The sequence below is a fragment of the Lycorma delicatula genome, chromosome 7 (genome assembly GCF_047948215.1).
Source record: "Lycorma delicatula isolate Av1 chromosome 7, ASM4794821v1, whole genome shotgun sequence".
In the NCBI taxonomy this organism is placed as follows: Eukaryota; Metazoa; Arthropoda; class Insecta; order Hemiptera; family Fulgoridae; genus Lycorma; species Lycorma delicatula.
In genome coordinates this window covers 30320600-30340587 of record NC_134461.1, presented here as the reverse complement: position 1 = coordinate 30340587, position 19988 = coordinate 30320600, and the positions used below count along the sequence as shown (strand labels likewise).

The 19988-nt window shown below is 30.6% G+C and overlaps 2 protein-coding genes across 8 annotated transcripts in view; one reads left to right on the top strand and one right to left on the bottom strand.

The window, feature by feature from the left end:
* The window catches only part of LOC142328407 (MYG1 protein-like), a 68369-nt gene that overhangs the window by 35299 nt on the left and 13082 nt on the right, over window positions 1–19988 (top strand). For 2 of the 5 annotated variants that reach the window (XM_075372117.1, XM_075372116.1), the window contains one exon: window positions 7988–8244. The exons of the other annotated variants lie outside the window; for them this stretch is intronic. In XM_075372117.1, coding sequence (XP_075228232.1) covers window positions 7988–8020 — 33 coding nt within the window. In that variant the 3' untranslated portion in view covers window positions 8021–8244. Of the gene's footprint in view, window positions 1–7987; window positions 8245–19988 lie in introns of those variants that run through there. 5 annotated transcript variants of the gene reach the window in all.
* The window catches only part of HERC2 (E3 ubiquitin-protein ligase HERC2), a 276358-nt gene continuing 275870 nt past the window's right edge, over window positions 19501–19988 (bottom strand). For all 3 annotated transcript variants that reach the window (XM_075372110.1, XM_075372111.1, XM_075372112.1), the window contains one exon: window positions 19501–19942. The gene's annotated coding sequence lies outside the window, so the exon portion shown is untranslated. The remainder of the gene's footprint in view (window positions 19943–19988) is intronic.

Genomic DNA, 19988 nt, shown 5'->3' with positions numbered 1-19988 from the left:
GTTGATAAATTATTACTAAATTATTATTTTTTATGACCATCTAGGATACTTTAGTCAGTTCATTATTCAAGTCTCTTCAATGAGACTGTTTGAGCCTTGTGGTCCTCCCAGTTTTGAATCTTGCAGCCTCATGATATGTTCAAAGAATCCTAGTCTCCTCTTACACATGGTATCTGTGACGGGTTCTTTTTAGAGTTTGGCCATTTATTACAATTTGATATAATGACTGTACAAGCACTGACACTGACATCCCAACCTCGTAGGGGAAGACACCCGCCTAGCGATGTTCCAGTCGCCACCCCCCCTTCCTTACCATGATGGGCTTTAATGGGAGTCGTCTATCGCCCTCTGACTTTTTACTTCTCATACTAATAAGCCTGGCTTCAATAGGATGTCACCGATGTAAATGCCTCAGTGGTAGACATTTACATTGATGATTTATTAACTCAGATTTTGCCTTTGCTGTAGGCCTCGTCTGGACATCTTGAATGTCCTACATAGTTTCCCTCTGAACTAGCTAACAGAGTTTGCAGAAGCACGAACCCCGCACCTAGTTCTACTTTTGTTAAGCCAATTTCTGTGAATGTCTCGAAATTTGAGGCAAATTTAAACACAACATCCCACCAGAAATGTTGCTCACAAACAACAAAATTTAGTCATAGTTCCCACCATTGGTTTGCACCCCAGACTTTAGCTAATTATGGACTCTGGTCTGGTCTACAAGGAGAGGTGGACAGATCTCCTACTCCCACTCAGCTCCATCGCCAAGTCCCATGTAACATTAACTTCTTCAACCATCATTGAGATGCCGCTACACCTCACGGCTGCATGGTAACCCATGCTCTTTGCAGTGGAGTTGCTGTTCCGCCGACAGCTTATACAATTAATAATCACCGCAATTCTAATTAACCGTGGCTTGCCACCAATACGCCTACCTTTGGCCAGTCAACTGTCCAGGCAGTCCCTAGCCACCAGGAGTCCTACTCTACTAAAATCCTTCAGCTGTCCTGCACAGAGCGAGGAAATGTAGCAAGCTAGCCACAATTATCCAATCTCTGCGAGTCCTCCAGTTGTCTCGCATTTCAAAGAAGGAGTTTATTCTCTCAAGCTCCCTAACAACTCTGGTACATTCAACTTCATACCGGGGACAGACATACAGGACATGGTCCACAGTATCGACCCTACAGTCCAGACGCAAGCCGGAGTCAACCAAACCAAACCTAGCCAAACTATTCCTAAAGATGCCATGTCCCAAAAGGAATTGAGTTACATGTCGATGGGGGGAAACCCAACTAATCGCTCGCATCTCCCTAACATTTGGAAAAATACCATGCATGTATCGACCAGTAGAAAAATCTTCCACCTAGGAAGGAGTCAAAACCTTGGTCTTCAATATCTCGCATATGCCCTAAAGTAAGAAGGCCTCTCTTCTTGGAAATGCAATGCTTGCTACATTCTGTAGCTAAAATGTCAACAGGTTTCATGCCGGTGATCACAGTGACTGCCTCTCTTGAGACAGTTCTGTAGCTACCGACAACAGCTAACAATAGAAGATGCTGGGCTTGCAAAAGAATATCCATATAACATTGGAATTGTAAATGATGAGCCCAGATGAGTGCAGTGTACAACATTATGGCCTCACAGACAACTTTGTAAAGAATACACATGGTACAATAATTCAATCCCCAATTGGGATGAATAACTCTATGGACGCCAAACAAGGTATCGATGGCCCTCTTCACTACAAACTGGAGGTGCCCTTTGAATTGAAGCTTCTTATCAAGGATAACACCCAGATACTTCTGAATGGTAACATACCTAATCGGAAGACTGTCCATCACAACCTGCAGATGATGAGTAGTTAGATGACCTTTCAAGAACATCATAGTGGTTTTCTCCACATTGAAAACCATCTTATGATATGAAGACTCCACAACCTTACATGCCTGTGTTGCTCTGAGCTCTATCTCTACATGTGAATTGCCCTCGACCAGCAGCAACCTATTGTCGGCATCAGTCACACAATGCGGCAGCCACTGGGCATCTGCAGTCGCATGAGAGAATTGAACTCAACAACCCAAGACGAGTGCCCTATGCCAACCTATGGACAACCCTTATGGCCCTTGGGCACCTATGACTGCCCTATGGATAACCCTTAGACAGGGTCTTTCCTACCTCCAAGCTGCTGTCATGAAGGATGACAGTTCTGTCGCTGAAATAACTCAGAGTCCTAATCTCATTTATTGTGCACCCATGCTGCTGTTAAAACAAGGCAGAGGGCACCGCAAGTTATTGAAATCCCCGGATATGTCCAAAAAGACATCATATTTGCACTCACTGATGAAGTAAGATCCATGACCCTAAGAAACACGTCTTTGTGCCCTTGCCGGGGCGGAAACCATACTGGTCGTCCATCAACATGTGGTTAGAAGTTAACCTCCTGTTAATGCGGAGGTACAAGACCTCGAAAACCTTACCTACTACAGGTAAGAGTGTCAATGTTAGAAGACGGTAAGAACTTACAGTGGGATCCATGTCGCCACCTTTGAAGAGCAATTTCAACACACCTCGTTTCCAACATGCTGGGAAGTGCCCAGCAAAAAGCAACCTATTAAAAACCCTAGTCAAAGGACCAAGAATCACAGGCAATATACGAACAAGGAGCTTCACTGTGATACCATCTTATCCAGGGGCTTTATTCCTAGTCAAGCTACAAATTACTTGACGGACTTCAGCCTCAGTAATTTCTGAAGATATCTCATAGAAAAAACCTATGACTTCCCTGCGAACACGTCGATGATACAAGGTTTACTGATGTTGACATCTCAATTCCCCCCCGAGGGGAGAAGATCCCTGCCTCGTAGCGTGTAAGGTCGCTACACCACCCCCTCCATTCCTTGCCAGCAGTGGCTTTAACGGAGGACTACTGATGTTTAACTGTTTGACTGTTAACTGATGTTTGACTACTCTAATGGTTATTTAAAGCAAACTGTCCATAGCCTTGCGCTGGTATCGGTCTAAAATTTAGTTACCAAAAACGAATAGCCGAACTCTACAAGACTGTTGCACATAATCCACCACTGCCTGTCTTTCTGGTACTTTTTATTGATGCAAGTTCTTGCAATTCTTTCAGTTTTCTGGAGTCTGTCCATCTCTTGATTGTTTATTCAGTTGTAATAGTGTTTCTGCTGCATAAGTGGCTTCTGGCTTTATAACTGTGTTGTAGTGTGTTATTTTTATGTTTATTGATAGACAATTTTTATAGTAAGAGTACCAGGTTAATTTTTGAGCTTTAGCTAGTTTGTTTCTTCTTATTTCTTTTAGGTTGTTTGTTATTACTTCTCAGAGGTGTTTAAATTGGGTTATTATTTTGATTTTATTACAGTTTATGTTTACTTTTTTTTTAATTATGTTGGTTTTTGGGGCATAATTTCTGTCTTTTGGGATGATATTTTGATGCTAAATTTTATTTGCAATGTTTTGAAGTTCTAAATCTGTGATTTAGCTTTGTTGATGATGTTGTTTGCTAGCAGTGCCAAGTTGTCGGTGAAACCAAGATAGTTTGTTTTGATTTTTTGGCCTATTTTTACTTACTGGCGGCATTTTAGGAGTCATTCTCTCATTACTATTTCTAGAGCGCAGTTGAATAATAGTGATGAGAGCCCATCACCTTGGCATAGTCCTGTTTTGATCTCAAATGGTTCCAAGAGCTCAAATAGGTTTACCTTCAAGTTACTATTTATGAGGGTCAGTTTTATCATCTATATTATAAATTCGGTTCATAGTCTGAGATGTCTAGAATTTTTTAGTAGGGATTCTCTGTAGATGCAGTATAAGCTTTCTTGAAATTTACAAATGTTATCACCATGTCTCTTGTTTCTTTTCCTGGTGTAATCCATTATTAGCTTGGGCCTCGTAATCTGGTTTGACAGCTCCTCCAAGATCTGAAATCTCCCTGGTGTTCTTTTTTTTGAATTGTGAATTGATCTGTAAAGAATTTTGTATGTTCTGTCTAGGTAGGAGTGAAATTCCCATGTAATTTTTAGGGTCTGTTTTGTTCCCTTTTTTTGTGTAGTGGATGGATGAGGGCTGTTGTCCAGTGTTCTGGTATTACTTTGATCCAGATGTTGACGAAGGGCAATTTTTGCTAATCTTCCTGCATCTTTCCAGAGAGATCTCTACAAAAGTCTGATCTTGTCTTGTTGCTTTGGAATTCTTCAAAGAATAGTCTCACCAGTGCTTGATAGACTTCTTTTATTGTGGGAGGGTTATTGTTTAGTTTTCTGGTAATGTTCTTTATTTTTATGGGTCAGTTTACTGTATTCATTCTTTTAATAGGGTTGGGGGGTTTGTATTTTAAGAGTTGATTTTTGAAGGTTTTAGTAGTCTCTTGACTGTATTTTATTGTGTCTTTACTTTATAGTGTTGTCTTTTTATTCTCCTTAGGGTGGTTTCTTTGTTTTACTAGATTTTGGAAGGATGTTCCTGATTTTTGGGTTTGCTGAAATAGCCATGCTATGTCTTTTTTCCACTGTTTTGTAACATTTGCTGTTCCACCATTGATTTTTTTTATGGGACTTTATTGGGGCTAATTCTTCTGCGATTTGTTTAAGATTTTTGTCTACATCTTCGAGTTTATCAGTGATTGTTGTTTTTTCAGTTGCTCTTTGGTAATTTTTTTAAATATATAGTTTGCCAATTAGAGATAAGATATATTCTCTATATTTAATATCAGAATGAAAAGGCAAAATGGTATATGGCTTACTACTGCAAAGAGTAGTAATCAAATTTGAAGGAAAACAATTCATTAGTTTTTTACAGATGATAAAACTTTTCTAAGTTCAGAATGCCATCTTCTCTTTGAAAAAAGACATAAGAAAAATGTGTTGTAGTTGAAGGCAGCTCTGTTTCAAAATAAAAACAGCTGAAAAATATGAACTAGCGTATAGCTAACTTTAAAATACAGCAACCCACACAGATACAAAGAATGTGATGAGGTGTGTTTTTAAAGTCAGCTCAGTTTTGAAGTAAAATCAAAACTGAAAAATATGAACAAAGTTAGGAAACTACTTTTATTCACTGCTTATCTTCTTTCTTCTTTTTTTCCTGTTTAGCCTCCGGTAACTACCGTTTAGATAATACTCAGAGGATGAATGAGGATGATATGTATGAGTGTGAATGAAGTGTAGTCTTGTACATTCTCGGTTCGACCATACCTGAGATGTGTGGTTAATTGAAACCCAACTATTAAAGAACTCCGGTATCCACGATCTAGTATTCAAGTCCGTGTAAAAATAGTTGGCTTTACTAGGATTTGAATGCTGGAACTCTCCAAATCAGCTGATTTGGGAAGACACGTTCACCACTAGACCAACCCGGTGGGTTTCACTGCTTATCTACTTGCCGTCAACACACTTTTCTTTGCAATTCACTAGCTTCTTAATTCCCTCTCTAAGAAAATTATGCCAGTGTCCTACACCATTTTGTAATGTCATTTTTCAATTTGTTATACTAAAACCTTTTTTATCTTCAGCACCTATCTGGCACACAATTTTTTATAGCCTAATTTTTCAGTCAAAACTTCATTACCAAAACCAGTTAGTGTTGATATCACGTACTTTTATTGTAGTTGGTTATGATTTTCCCGGCAAAAACACTTATTTCATAGGTAGATGTATACTAATTTTTATTATATTATTTACTAATTAAAAATATCATGTGTATTACTATTCCAGTTTAATTTGTAATTATTTATCATAGACCAGCCAATCTTAATTCAGCTGTAATTTTACTGTTTACCCTTTGTCATAATAATACCAAAAAAAAAAGAAAAAAAGTATGTAATGATGTATTATTTTTAATTATATATGTAATATTAATTTCATTTTTTATTCATATTCTATTATATGAAGGTGAATCAAATGTAAGTGGTAATTTTGCTCTTCTACGCAGCAAGCAGTTCTGAGCTGGATGGTGGAGTGGGAGAGGGTTAATGTTTGGTGTGTTAGATATAGGGAACCAGCTTGGTTAGCTCCTCTGCTCTGTTCTGTCGTCAGTACAGCTATGAGTGAGCAAGAAGTTCCATCGTTTGTTGCACAACATATCAAAGTTTTTTAACTAATGAAGGCATTAAACCTGCAGAAATTTTAACTCGTTTAAAGGTTTGGGGATGCTACACTGTCCCAGAACTGAGTGTATACGTGGGGCAAACAATTTAAGGGCAGGCGAGAAATTGTAGAGTAGAAAATGAAAGTCATGATCAATGCCCAAGGTCAAGTCTTGACAGCCGACAACATTTGACAGCTTATTGAAGGTTTACTGTTGAAGAAATCACATCAAAAGTGTGTATCGGCTATGGGAGTGCTCAATCCATTATCACTGATCATCTTGGCTTTAGAAAAATTAGTGCTTGGTGGTTCCCATAAGTTGTGACTGAAAATCAGAAACAGATCAGGTTAGAGTAGAGTGAGAGTCTTCTGAATCGATTTTGGCAAGAAGCGTACGATTTTGTGAGGTGCTGCATTACATGTGATGAGACATGGGTCATCAAATTGTGACTAAGGAGTGGCAAAGGAAGGATGATAAATTGGAAAAAATGCACTGGGAAATCCTTGACTAACCCCTCCCTACAGTCCAAATTTGTTCCCCATGACTATGGTGTTTCCCATGACTATGAGGAACAAATTTGTGCTATTGAAAGAATCGCTTGGAGGGAATGATTAAAAAACAATGAAGATTCATTGTTTCATGAGGAGTGCATGCGCAATTGGTTGACGACTTGTCCTCAAATGTTTTATGAGCAAGCGATATTCAAGTTTCTAAATCGTTGGCAAAAGTATATTATTAGATCATGCAGGAGACTATATGGAGAAATTACGAAAATGTAAATTGTGTATATTATAAATCAATAAATTTATTAAAAAAATTACCATTTATCGAGGAGTGCACATGCACAATTGGTTGACGACTCGTCCTCAAATGTTTTTTGAACAAGGAATATTTTCCAAGTCATTGGCAAATCATAACAGGAGACGACTATATGGAGAAATGACAATTTATCATTTATATTTGATTCACCCTTTTATTTTATACATATAATTTATTTAAAACGTTTTTTATACTCTTTATTTACAAAATATTAAAATGTGTGATTGTAGCTAAACCCAATGTGAGTTGGCTTGCTGTGGGAGAAGTTAAGTGGTGGTTTCATGATGAGAAATATTAAAAACAATAGTGAAAATAACTTTTATATAATGAAAAGTGCATAACAAAGCGGTATTACCAGTTTTCATGTTAGTGTGTGTTTTTACTGAATTAAAAGTCACAACCTTTCATAAGAAGTATACTGTTACTGTGAACATCAATTTGTCATTTTCTTGTTTTTTTGCTGTTGTTTTTTGGCATTCACTAGATTCACAAGTCTTGAAACATCAAACAAGATAACAAACATCAAAGACAATTGTGACACTGTGAAGGGCTGGTTTGGTCAACAAGTTTGTTTGGTTGACTTTTTCAGTCAAATCATTCGTTATCACAGACAGTTGACTGCTAAGCTCTTCATCATGTTCATGATGAAGAGCTTTTTTTCAGTGATGAACATCATCACTGTCTTACTTTAGCATCACTTATATTCAGCCTGTAAACATCAGAAATTTCAGCTGCAAATTTTTTTTTTTTTACCTTAAACAATTGGATTATTCCTCATACTTCACACTTAGTGGGATAACAAATCATATATCACTCATTCATTATAAATGGATGAATATAAACAACCAGATGACAGCTTGGATGCTAGCTGACTATGATTGAAAAACTGAGCTCTGCAAGCACAGTCATGAATATAGGTGACAAATTTAAAACTGACCTTACTTTAATACATGCTTTATACAAGTATTCATTATGCACAACAGAATCAACCAAACAAGACACAATATAACAAGTTATAGATAATCTGATAATGAATTACTTTTGTTTTTGTATATTTCAGATAACAAGAGATGGAATTAGGGACGTAATATAATCTTACATCTTGAATTATGAGATGACAGTAAAATTTTGAAAAATGCATAATTGTAATTATTATATTTAGTTAAAATAAATAATAAATATTGTATTGTTTTAGCAAAAAAAAAGTGTACAAATTATATTATGTTGATAGGTTTATGGAATATACAATAAATTACATTGTCTTAAAATATTTATTTAACAAAAGCCTCATAATAATATAGAAATAATTATTACAGATTTTTAAAGTTTTTTTTTTATATTTTCCTCGCTATAACCTGTAAGTTACAAAGTTCTTTTTTAACTGTCTTGTTTGCTTAACATTGAATAAACAAGATACTATATGAAAAGCGGTAGCAACATAGAAAAATCACTAATGCATCAACCAATTATTGTACTTTGCAAGAAGATATTTTGTCGTACTCTTGATGTTTCAAATTAGTCCAGAAGTTATCTTTATTACAGAATTTTCAATGTGATAAATTCTGACAAATTTATATCCAAGGACAACACAAAAAAAGTCACAGAACTTTTCAGTTATATAAGTTTTATAAATATCCATTTACAGATACATCTTGTTTTCCCCTTAAAAATTCAGAACAAAAAAATACAACAGGCGGAAATTTGCTCTTCATTTATAGAAATTGTAAAAATAATAAAAAATAATATTTTGCATACAGTTACAGTTAAATTAAAATTTTTCTCTTTTATATAAATTGAAAGTAGTGCTAAGGATTTTTTAACTCAACAGTAAGATATCAAGTAGTTAAACATTTTCATTAATTAAAATAAAAGTGGCCACTCAATATATCAGTTGAGCAATTACTAATAATAACATATTTTGTATTTTCTATTACATATTTTATATACAGTAAAAGAATTATAGCTAACTGTAGTAAAAAATTCATTTTTATAATAAAAATTATGGCCAACACATGATAAAAATACTATCTAAAAACAAGATTTTACAAAGTTAGTAAAGTGGAAATAAAAATTTATTCAATGATAAATAATTTTTTAAAAAATATTGTCAGCTTAATTGAAATTTATTCAAATTTTCTCCAGTATATCCATAATGGAATAAATTTTATTCCATTAACTCTATTATGAAAGGACTAATAAGTAGGTGGAGACAATTATAAAAAAAAAAAAAAAAACTTCAAAGAGCCTACAAAGCTTTACTGGGTAGGATGCCAAATTGGTCTGATGACAGGGACAATTAACTGAAAACAACTGTTTAATCATTATTTTCTGTAAACACGTGTCTTAAGAATTGAAAGTTCTTAATTTCTAGTTTCAGAGCAGATTCCAAACTATAAGGCTTATGCCAGTAGTTCAAACTCTACTGGTTACACAGATATGATTTATTAATTTTTACAAGTGGATTACATAAATCCTGGCACATTAATCAAGAATCTGGAACTTAAAATTAAAAAAGAATGGGATGATTTACATTCGAGGACTAAAATTGAAAAAAGAAGCTTTTTTAACATCCCACACTTATTAACATCCTACATTCTCAACTATCTATTTGTTTTATATATTATAATCTTTGTCTTCCTCTACAGTTTTTATCTTTTATTCATCTCTACGAACAGATTAAAAAATCTGAATCTTTTAATATGTGGTTCATTGACTTTTTGTCAGATTATATTTATAAGAAAAGAAGCTTTACTAATGAAAATAAACACAAAAATTATAAAAACAAAATGTGTTATTAAATGAAAATAACATTTAAATTAGCTGTTGTAGAAAAGAGTAATTCATTCTCTTTTTCCTATAATCTAACTGTTTTAATGGCTGGCTTGGTTACAGAAAAAAAGGTTGGGATTTATGGTAAATGCAGAGATTTACATAGTGCGTTGAAAAATTTAATGACAGGCAAAACAGAAAATTTGTGTAAAGCTCAGGAACTACTTACTCTGATGAAATTATTCAAGAAACTGCTGAAAAGTCTTGATACAGTTCAGTCAGTAATTTTAGACGTACTTAATTACTATAAAATTTGCATAAGATTGGTTTTAAGAGGTTCTAAGAATCACATAAAAAAACAGACCTTTGTGTAGCTCCAGATTTGAAGAAAACCGATAATCTAACAAAAAGTGACATTAACAGTCTTTTAAGATCGCTATGTCCCAGTTTTGCAAGAAGTTTTCTTCAGATTTTCAATAAATACAACAGTTTGCATTATAAAAGGTAATGAAAAATAGTCATATACAGAAAATGAATGAATTTTTTATACAAAATATTCTACATTTTATGATTAAAAAAATTCTTTAACAGTGTAACTTCTTTTTTTGTTTGATTACCTCATTGCATAAACTATGGGCATAACATTAAAGGTGAAAATAAGTTTAGAGAGTAGCTCAGTTTTCTAAATAAAATTTTTTACATGTACAGTTGAGAAAACAATTTTAAAATGCCTTATTTACTTACTAAAAAACCTATGTAACTTATAGAATATAAATAAAATAAAAATTGACTAACTCTGTTTAAGGATAGAAAGATATCAAAATGTTTTTTTTAAATACCATAAAAATTCATTAGGGCACATATACAAGGTTATTGCACAGTACAAGCATTAGTTATACACGTAGGTGAAATAGATACACTAGTAATTTTACTTTATATAAACTTTTTAAACGCATTCTACAATTAGTATTTATAAACCACCAGATACACATATAAAGCAAGATTGATCTTATCTTCAAACTAATAAGGCCTTTAGATTTTATATTAATAAAATAAACCTTTTTAAATCATTTAGATTCATAGTTGGTTATTAAAAATAGTATAATTAACATTAGCATTGAGATACTTCGTCAACCATAATAACCGATTAAAATTATTAGTCAGATATTAAAATTCTATTATACAGGCCTACCAATTTAAACAGATCATCCTGCTCAAAATTTACCTGGTAGTTTAATAAATATTACACCAAATGATCCCGTTTGTTTTTAATGTTACAAATTTCTAATATTTTAAGATTATTTACTAAATTTATAATTCTATGTCCATTTGAAATCAAGTGATCTGCCATATTTGAAAAATTTTTATTTTTAAATGTTCTTAGATGTTCTGAGAATCTTGCTTTAAATGATCTATCAGTTTTACCTATACATGTGGCATTCATAGTCTGCATTTAATTTTGTATATGCCAGTTAAGTTAAATTTGTCAAAAATATAATTACTGTTGTATGTCATCCACAATCAATAGTTCTGTTGGCATATATATGCCAACAGAATTTCTTTCAGTTCAATAATAAATATTATTCACAAGAGGACTGTTTACCTATGAGTATGCCACTTTCTTCCATTATGTCAGAAATTTATCTACAGAAATTTGAGAGATACATTGTATATTACACATTCATAATATTCTTTTATGGGTGAGATATGTGGATGACATACTTGTAATATTTAACTCTTAACATAACATTGGAACATCTAATAATATTAAACCAACTAAATTTATTTAATAAACTCAAATTTACTACGGAAACAGACAATGACAGGACCATACATTTTTAGACATAAACATAAAAATTAATAACAATAATGGAATTGAAACAAGCATATATAGAAAACTTACCAACAATAATATAACCATTCATAAAAATTCAAATAACCCATTTTTACATAAGAGAAACACTTACTATGGTATGATGCACAAAGCTGTTATCTATTCACATAACAATGAGGTGGTATTAAATAATAACTGGAATATATAAAAAATATAGCTTTACAAAATGGCTACAATAAATCTTATATTGCCAGCATTTACAGGGGATATTTAAAGAAGAAATATAATAAAATCACTATACTTATTTCAGTGAATGGTTCTAAAAATGATAGAAAATATATTTTATATAATTATAAAAACGAAAACCCAAATAAAATAGTGAAAGTTTTTAATAAAGAACAATATACAATTGCAGATAAACCAGTAAATAATATTTCGAAAAATTTTTTAATTATAACGCTAATTATATTTTTGACAAATTTAACTTAAGTGGCATATATAAAATTAAATACAAAAATTGACATTAAAAACATATGAGCATTTGGAGAAATATTATATTTATAAATATAAAAGATTTCAATTTAATAAACCACCATGTAAATTTTGAGTTGCATGATCTGTTTAAATTGGTAGACCTGTATAGTAAAATTTTAACATCTGATTAATAATTTTAATCAGTCGTGACATGGTTGACTAAATAAATATATCAATACTACTGTTAATTACAGTATTTTTAATAATTGATGAATCTTTTTTTTTTTTTTTGTCTTCAGTCATTTGACTGGTTTGATGCAGCTCTCCAAGATTCCCTATCTAGTGCTAGTCGTTTCATTTCAGTATACCCTCTACATCCTACATCCCCAACAATTTGTTTTACATACTCCAAATGTGGCCTGCCTACACAATTTTTCCCTTCTACCTGTCCTTCCAATTTTAAAGCGACTATTCCAGGATGCCTTAGTATGTGGCCTATAAGTCTGTCTTTTCTTTTAACTATATTTTTCCAAATGCTTCTTTCTTCATCTATTTGCCGCAATACCTCTTCATTTGTCACTTTATCCACCCATCTGATTTTTAACATTCTCCTATAGCACCACATTTCAAAAGCTTCTAATCTTTTCTTCTCAGATACTCCGATTGTCCAAGTTTCACTTCCATATAAAGCGACACTCCAAACATACACTTTCAAAAATCTTTTCCTGACATTTAAATTCATTTTTGATGTAAACAAATTATAATTTTAATTTATTTTTATTTTAATTTATTTTATGTAAACAAATTCTTACTGAAGGCTCGTTTAGCTTGTGCTATTCGGCATTTTATATCGCTCCTGCTTCGTCCATCTTTAGTAATTTTACTTCCCAAATAACAAAATTCTTCTACCTCCATAATCTTTTCTCCTCCTATTTTCACATTCAGTGGTCCATCTTTGTTATTTCTACTACATTTCATTACTTTTGTTTTGTTCTTGTTTATTTTCATGCGATAGTTTTTGCGTAGGACTTCATCTATGCCGTTCATTGTTTCTTCTAAATCCTTTTTACTCTCGGCTAGAATTACTATATCATCAGCAAATCGTAGCATCTTTATCTTTTCACCTTGTATTGTTACTCCGAATCTAAATTGTTCTTTAACATCATTAACTGCTAGTTCCATGTAAAGATTAAAAAGTAACGGCGATAGGGAACATCCTTGTCGGACTCCCTTTTTTATTAGGGCTTCTTTCTTATGTTCTTCAATTGTTATTGTTGTTGTTTGGTTCCTGTACATGTTAGCAATTGTTCTTCTATCTCTGTATTTGAACCCTAATTTGATGAATCTAAAGGATTTGAAAAGGCCTTATTAGATTGAAGGTAAGATCGATCTTGCTTTATATGTGTGTATCTGCTGGTTTATAAATACTAATTATATATACACACACACACATACATAAAAATATTTGTTTTTTTGTGTAATATTATTAAATTAGTAATTATTCATAATTACCATGACTGAAAATTACATAAAAATTACAAAGCTTGAACACATCATTTTCAATATATTACAGCTATAAATATTCATTAAAATTTTTGCACAAGCATATTTTTACTTCACAGGATCTTAAATAAAATATTTTTCTTCAAAACATAATTTTTTTTACAATCTTAGAATAAGCACTGCTAAATCATTATTTAATCTGTATTTTATATTCTACGTAAAAAATATGTATAAAGTAAAAATGTCCAAAATAAGTTACTTCATTTTCATTATTTGATTTATATTATTACTTTTAAATATATTGTTTTACATTTATAAACTCTCCATGACTCACTTTGTATAATGATAATGAAAATCATCCTAAAACTAGATAAGATTACACAGCCATGAAACATTTTTTGGACAGGATTTCACACTATTTTACCTTTTCCTTTGTTCCTCTTTTAACATTAGTTTTCTATGCGTTAATTATACAAAAAATTTTGTTTAACTTTTAAATTCAATATAAACACTATTTTATTGTTTATGATTAAAAATTTATAAAATCAAATAATACAGCCCAAAAAACGTATAAAATAAATTTCTAAAAACCAACCAAATTAACTTAAAAACAAAAATTAAATTGTATAGAAAATAAATAAGTACAATAACCACTCAATAACAACTTTAGACAACACTGCAAATAGAGATGTATCCGTGAGTGACAAAAGAACTGTATAAATACTTAATATAATACAGTATTTTAATAGGGGAAAAAGGTGAAAATATTATAATTGTTATAGGAAAGGTGGTACCAAGACAGTATTGCCTTGTTTGTGTGTGTGTGTGTGTGTGTGTGTGTGTGTACATATATATAAAAGTAACAATGCATCAATTTGTCATAGGGAAAGATTTACCTATTCTATGTGTGTGTCTCATGAATACTAATATACAATTATGTAACATTATTTCTTATTGCTGCTAACAACATTCATTAGTTAGTGTTTTTACTTGTAGATTACAAAACAAAGCTATAATTTTGTGAACAAATAAGCCTGAATTGTACACCCTTATGTAATCTACATACTGTTACATGACATTTTGACTGTAATTAATAATTTATAAAACGTACAATTCTACATTTCAGAATAAAAATATAATAATTTATTATTATTTATTTTTCCTATTCTTAATTTTATAATTTGTGATTTTTTCAAAATTAATTGCGGATGAATTTTAGTGGAGAGGAATATCTTTAATACTTAACTTTATTATTTTTTTTTTAATATGAAGTCTTACAACTTTGTAAAGAACACAAATTTCAAATTAATGTTTGTTCATTGTACAAAGAAAATTAATAAAAACACCAAAGTATACTGAACTCAAATTAAAGTACACAAGTTGAATCCTACAGTATATTTTAATTTCATTGTAACCACAGTGCACATATCTGAATTATGAAGCATCATGGCATGATTGTGCTGAAGTACTTATTAGTATGCGAGAGATAAATTTGTGCATAGTTATTAATTTTGCAAAATTGGATTAACATATAAAAAACCAAAATTTTGTTAGGACATGGCAGAGTGAATCTAAAGAATCTGAATTATATTTTTGTCATAATCTGAACAGTTTTGTAAATTAAATTAATAAATCACCTTTTCTAACCAAATATAAAATGTAGACTGAGTTATACTATAATATGCAGTGCGATATTAGTCATATATGAAATAGTTATTGTACCCAAATTTTTCTAATTGCAATTAAAAGTTTTCTGTGAACACATGAACATGTTCTGAAATTACTAATTTCAGGAAGGAAGTACCATTCTGTTACATCATTTAATATAAATGTTTAGCTTATTTTTAAAACAAATAATAATTATTAATTAAACGTGAGATAAATATTAAAAAAAAAACGAGTTTATAAACAAATAAATAGAATATTTTTGGAAAATTCAAAATCTTACCGCAGACTTAAATATTAATCGCAGAGGTCAGTCAGTGTTAATCCAACATAAACACTGAAATGTATTAACAGACAAAGCTTTTAGTTGTATTTACAGATTACCTGTCCTGGTTTAACTAAAAATTTCATTCAAGTTTCTCTATGTTAACTTTGCTGCATAGATTACACATATAAAAGAAATGCCTAAAAATGTTCTAAAATGCTCAAATTGTTTTGGGAATTAATAAAAAAGAATTAAAAAATTTGTAAATTGAATAAGTATAGAAAAGGGATTTTAAGAAAGGCAATTCTAAAACCAAGACTACTTAAAAAGTACAGTTATATTATGATCTGATATTTCAGCATCAAGGTTTTTGAGAGTTATACAATAGTATACAATAGAGTTTTTGTATAATGCAATCATAAAAGCTATCAATTTTTTGGACAAAGTAAAAAACTGTTGAAGGGAATTATATTGAAAGAATTGATGTGGCATTCTGGTGATAAATTAATCATAAAAATGGTTATACTTTCCTCTATACTGGAAGAATGAATCTTTATAGCCAGAACTCACAATAAAGGGCTTAAAGAGATGAGCCAATTTTTTTGGATGAAATTGATGATGGAAAGTAATTTTTAAGTTGAATAAATGATTGTTTTACTGTAATCTTGAAAATAAATGGAGGAATTTCAGTTCCTTGAAGCAAGGAATTTCAGTTCCTTGAAGCTAAACCTAATGTGAGAGCTAACACTGCCAATGAAAATTTTGTATCTTGTTTTAAAATTCATTTCTCTAAAACTAAAATGAGAATTTTCTTGATTTTTAACATTGTAAACTAAGGAGTAACATTTAATTAAAATGTTACTAATAGTCAATGACAACATTTTTTATTATTATAAATAATATCTAACATTATGGGTTTCAATACTCTTTTATCAAGTTTCACTTCAACTAGTAAAATTCAGTGAAACTTATTCAAATTCTTTATGTTTACTAAACAATTTGGTGTACATCATTGAACTAGGACCAAGTTGTGACAAAAATGTGTGTCAATCACTAATAAACATGTTTTCTGACCCCATCTTGAATGTAAACAAAGCATACATCAGCTAGATGTGAATCTAACAATCAACAAAGTTACTTTATTAAATAGAATAAAAATGCTAACATCTGTTACTAAAAATATGGAAACTACAACATTTAATAGAATGATGTTACAATCACAATAGACTATAAAAATGGTTATAATAATCTGATTTCAAAAGACCTGGTGGGTAACCACTAATCTGAATACCAATGGATCTGAAATTCAAAGGTTTAGCAAATTATTTATTTTTTTAATACTATCAGTACTTTTAAAAATAAAAGCAAAATCATCTTTCTTCAAGTAATTTGAAAGTGGAGATTATCTTACGTTCAGGCCAGTATTATTTTCATTAAAGATGTAAAAATTAAGGATGTATGATAATGATTATCGTACAGCATGATCTTTATACATCAGCGTGAAGTAATAATGAATGTGTTCCAAGATATCACTACTGTTTTTACAAAATATCAGCAATAGAACTAATATTTAATCATATGATTTTATTTATAATTAAAATATGAATAATAAGGTTACTTTACTTCATGGATTATAATGTCAATATTCCAAATTTGTTGACTGTTTCATCCTGATGTTAATTCTAAATGATATTACAACAGATTTTTCCACAATTAACTTTTCAATGAATGCATATTATGTGCTTACAATAGTAGGTGACCTGCAAGTCACTTATGAAAATGGTATAACAATTCCCAAGAAACAACACCCTTTCCACTTGGTCACATGCTTGGAAAAATTTTTTTTCTTGTTTCAACCCTCCATTTCTAATATGCCTTGCGTACTATCATTTTTTCAGAGTTTAGTTTTGTATGGTGTTATAATAATATTATTTAATTTCAAGATTGAATGAATTCTAATAAAGCTAGAAAAAGGCTGAGAAATAGTGGCAGATGGTTGAAAATAAACTAAAATGAGAGAGGTACATAAATAATGGTCAGCCTAAAAATCCAAGTTGCAATCATAATACTAAAGCCCTGAAATGTAATTTGTTAACAAAACAAGACTTTTTGCTGTTTTCATTCATCATTTTATAAGAGTGATAAGAATGAACAAGATGCTGTTATTTTAAACTACACTGAAAATGATCAACCAAAACATGTTTGACAGATAAGTTCTGATTCTGATTCCTATGTTATTTTGAATGAAACTAGAACTTTGAGTTACACAAAATAATATATTTTCAACAGTTTCTTATTAAAAAAAACTCAATTTTGTTCCAAAACTGGCCACCCCTGTTACACCAACAAATTGAATCCTTTGAAGGTGGGTTGATTATTGTTAGTAAGTTTCCTTTAAATGCTTATAGGTACAATAAAATAGTTTTTATAGGATGAAGTAATTTCCAGGAAAGGTAGTAAAGTCTCCTTTTTCATGTCTCCTGAAAATGATGGCTGGTTTTGGAAACAGATGACATATAAAACTTATTAATAGCAAAAGTAATATTTAAACTAAATACAATAATTAACATACAAAATATAAACAGAAGACAGTGCAAATTGAATGGCTCCCCATTAACACAATAGTACCGTACATAATTATCTGCTTTCGTTTGTAATGTTATGTTATATTTTTAGGTCTGAATTGTTAATATTATTCTACAATTCTCAGTAATGATTATTAATAATGCAGACATTAATTTTAAACTGCCCTTTTCTAATACTTATATTAACAAGAAAACAATTTTGAAGTAGTACCAGTATAATGAACAAGTACTACAAAAATAACAAAATGAACTTATATTACTTTCAAGTATAATAGAGTAATAAAAATTAATTATGAAATTGGATTTTGTTATCAGTAGATAAAAGCAAGTGTCTTGATTTTATAATTATAATTTATGTACATACATTATCCATCAGTCAACTGTCAGGTATACTTTCCCAACATAAATTGTCCATTATTGTCTTTATGTTATATGAATACCACCCTCATGAAAAAATCCAACTAATATAAATAAATTTTATTTGTGCAATGTAAAAAATTATTTAAACACATTTTGAACTATCGCATTCAAATCTATTGAAGTAGATTGTACAAGGTTTACTTACAATAAGCCAATAGGCAAGGTGAAAAAACTAAAGATCACTGAAAAATGGTGTATCACCTTAGCATACGAGTAGATAGGATCATTCAACAGATGATATTCAAAAAATATAACTATCAATATAGTTATTACAGATTATTCAGTTTTATTGTTGGTTTCTACTTTTTCCATCCAGTAAACATTTCATTAAAGTACAAATGAAGAGCACAGTGGATAAATAGGTTTAGACAATTTGTTTTTTGTTTTATAGCATCATGAGAATCTTAAAAACAATCTGCATTGTTCTGTTCATTTATGATGTTGAAAAACGAACTCAGTTTCAGTAAACAGATGCATTATAAAACCTCATATAGACAAAGAAAGGGATTAGTCCACTGAACTTGCAAAAAGAGAGCTAAATCAAGCATCATTCTCTGTGAACATTCATTTTGTTTTCATAAAGATCATCATTCCTCATAACAGTTTAGTTTTCTGACTCATAACAACCTAGTTCATTGTTAGTCTTTGTTACACTGTAACTAATTGTTACATTGTGAACACATGATATTTTTGCTTTTAATCAGTTTTGTTTTTGGCTTCATCTTTAGTAAATAATTTTATATTACCACTAATGTGAATAGTGATGGGAGTGATGGTGCAGATCTACATCACAAAATGACATTAATAAAAAGAATAAATTATCAAGTGTGAGTTCAGTGATGATTGCCTATGCAAATGAATTAAATGTTTTGAGGCTATTCCAGTAACAGTAGAAAACAGATTCTTAAGAGTTTTAATGAGATGAATAGAATTTTAATTTATATGGCTTAATAAGTGCTAATGTGATTGAGCAAATATATAACCAGCAATGTGAAAATTATATAAATTTTGTTATAAAGTAAGGTTTGACATTGACAAAATAGTCAAAGAGATTGAAATCTAAAAAACACTCTTTATTACAATCCATGAAGTAAATTGAATTCTTACAAAAACTGATTAAATTTTCTGGTACAATTCCTAAAGATTAATGACAATACAAAAGTAGGTCACACTCACTAATTCAGAAAATATTGCTATTGTAAAAAATAACATCGCATTATTTAAAGGATAACTAATTATTAAAGTACATTACATATTTATCAAATATTATTTCTTCAACATTTTTTTCATTCACAGCTAGCTTCATTTTTATATTTTAATGTAAAAAAAAAAATGTTTAAATATGTTTATAATAGTAAAAAAATAAAATGTTATAATAAAAAAACTAAAAATGTTTATAATAGTAATTTATTTATATTAATATAATATTTTTAATCCTATTAAAAATAAATTTAAATTATTTTTTTAATTCCACACTAGCATGAAGTTTCATTTATTAACCTGTCAACAGAGGAAAAGTGTTAGTCTATGATTTAATACCTTTTTT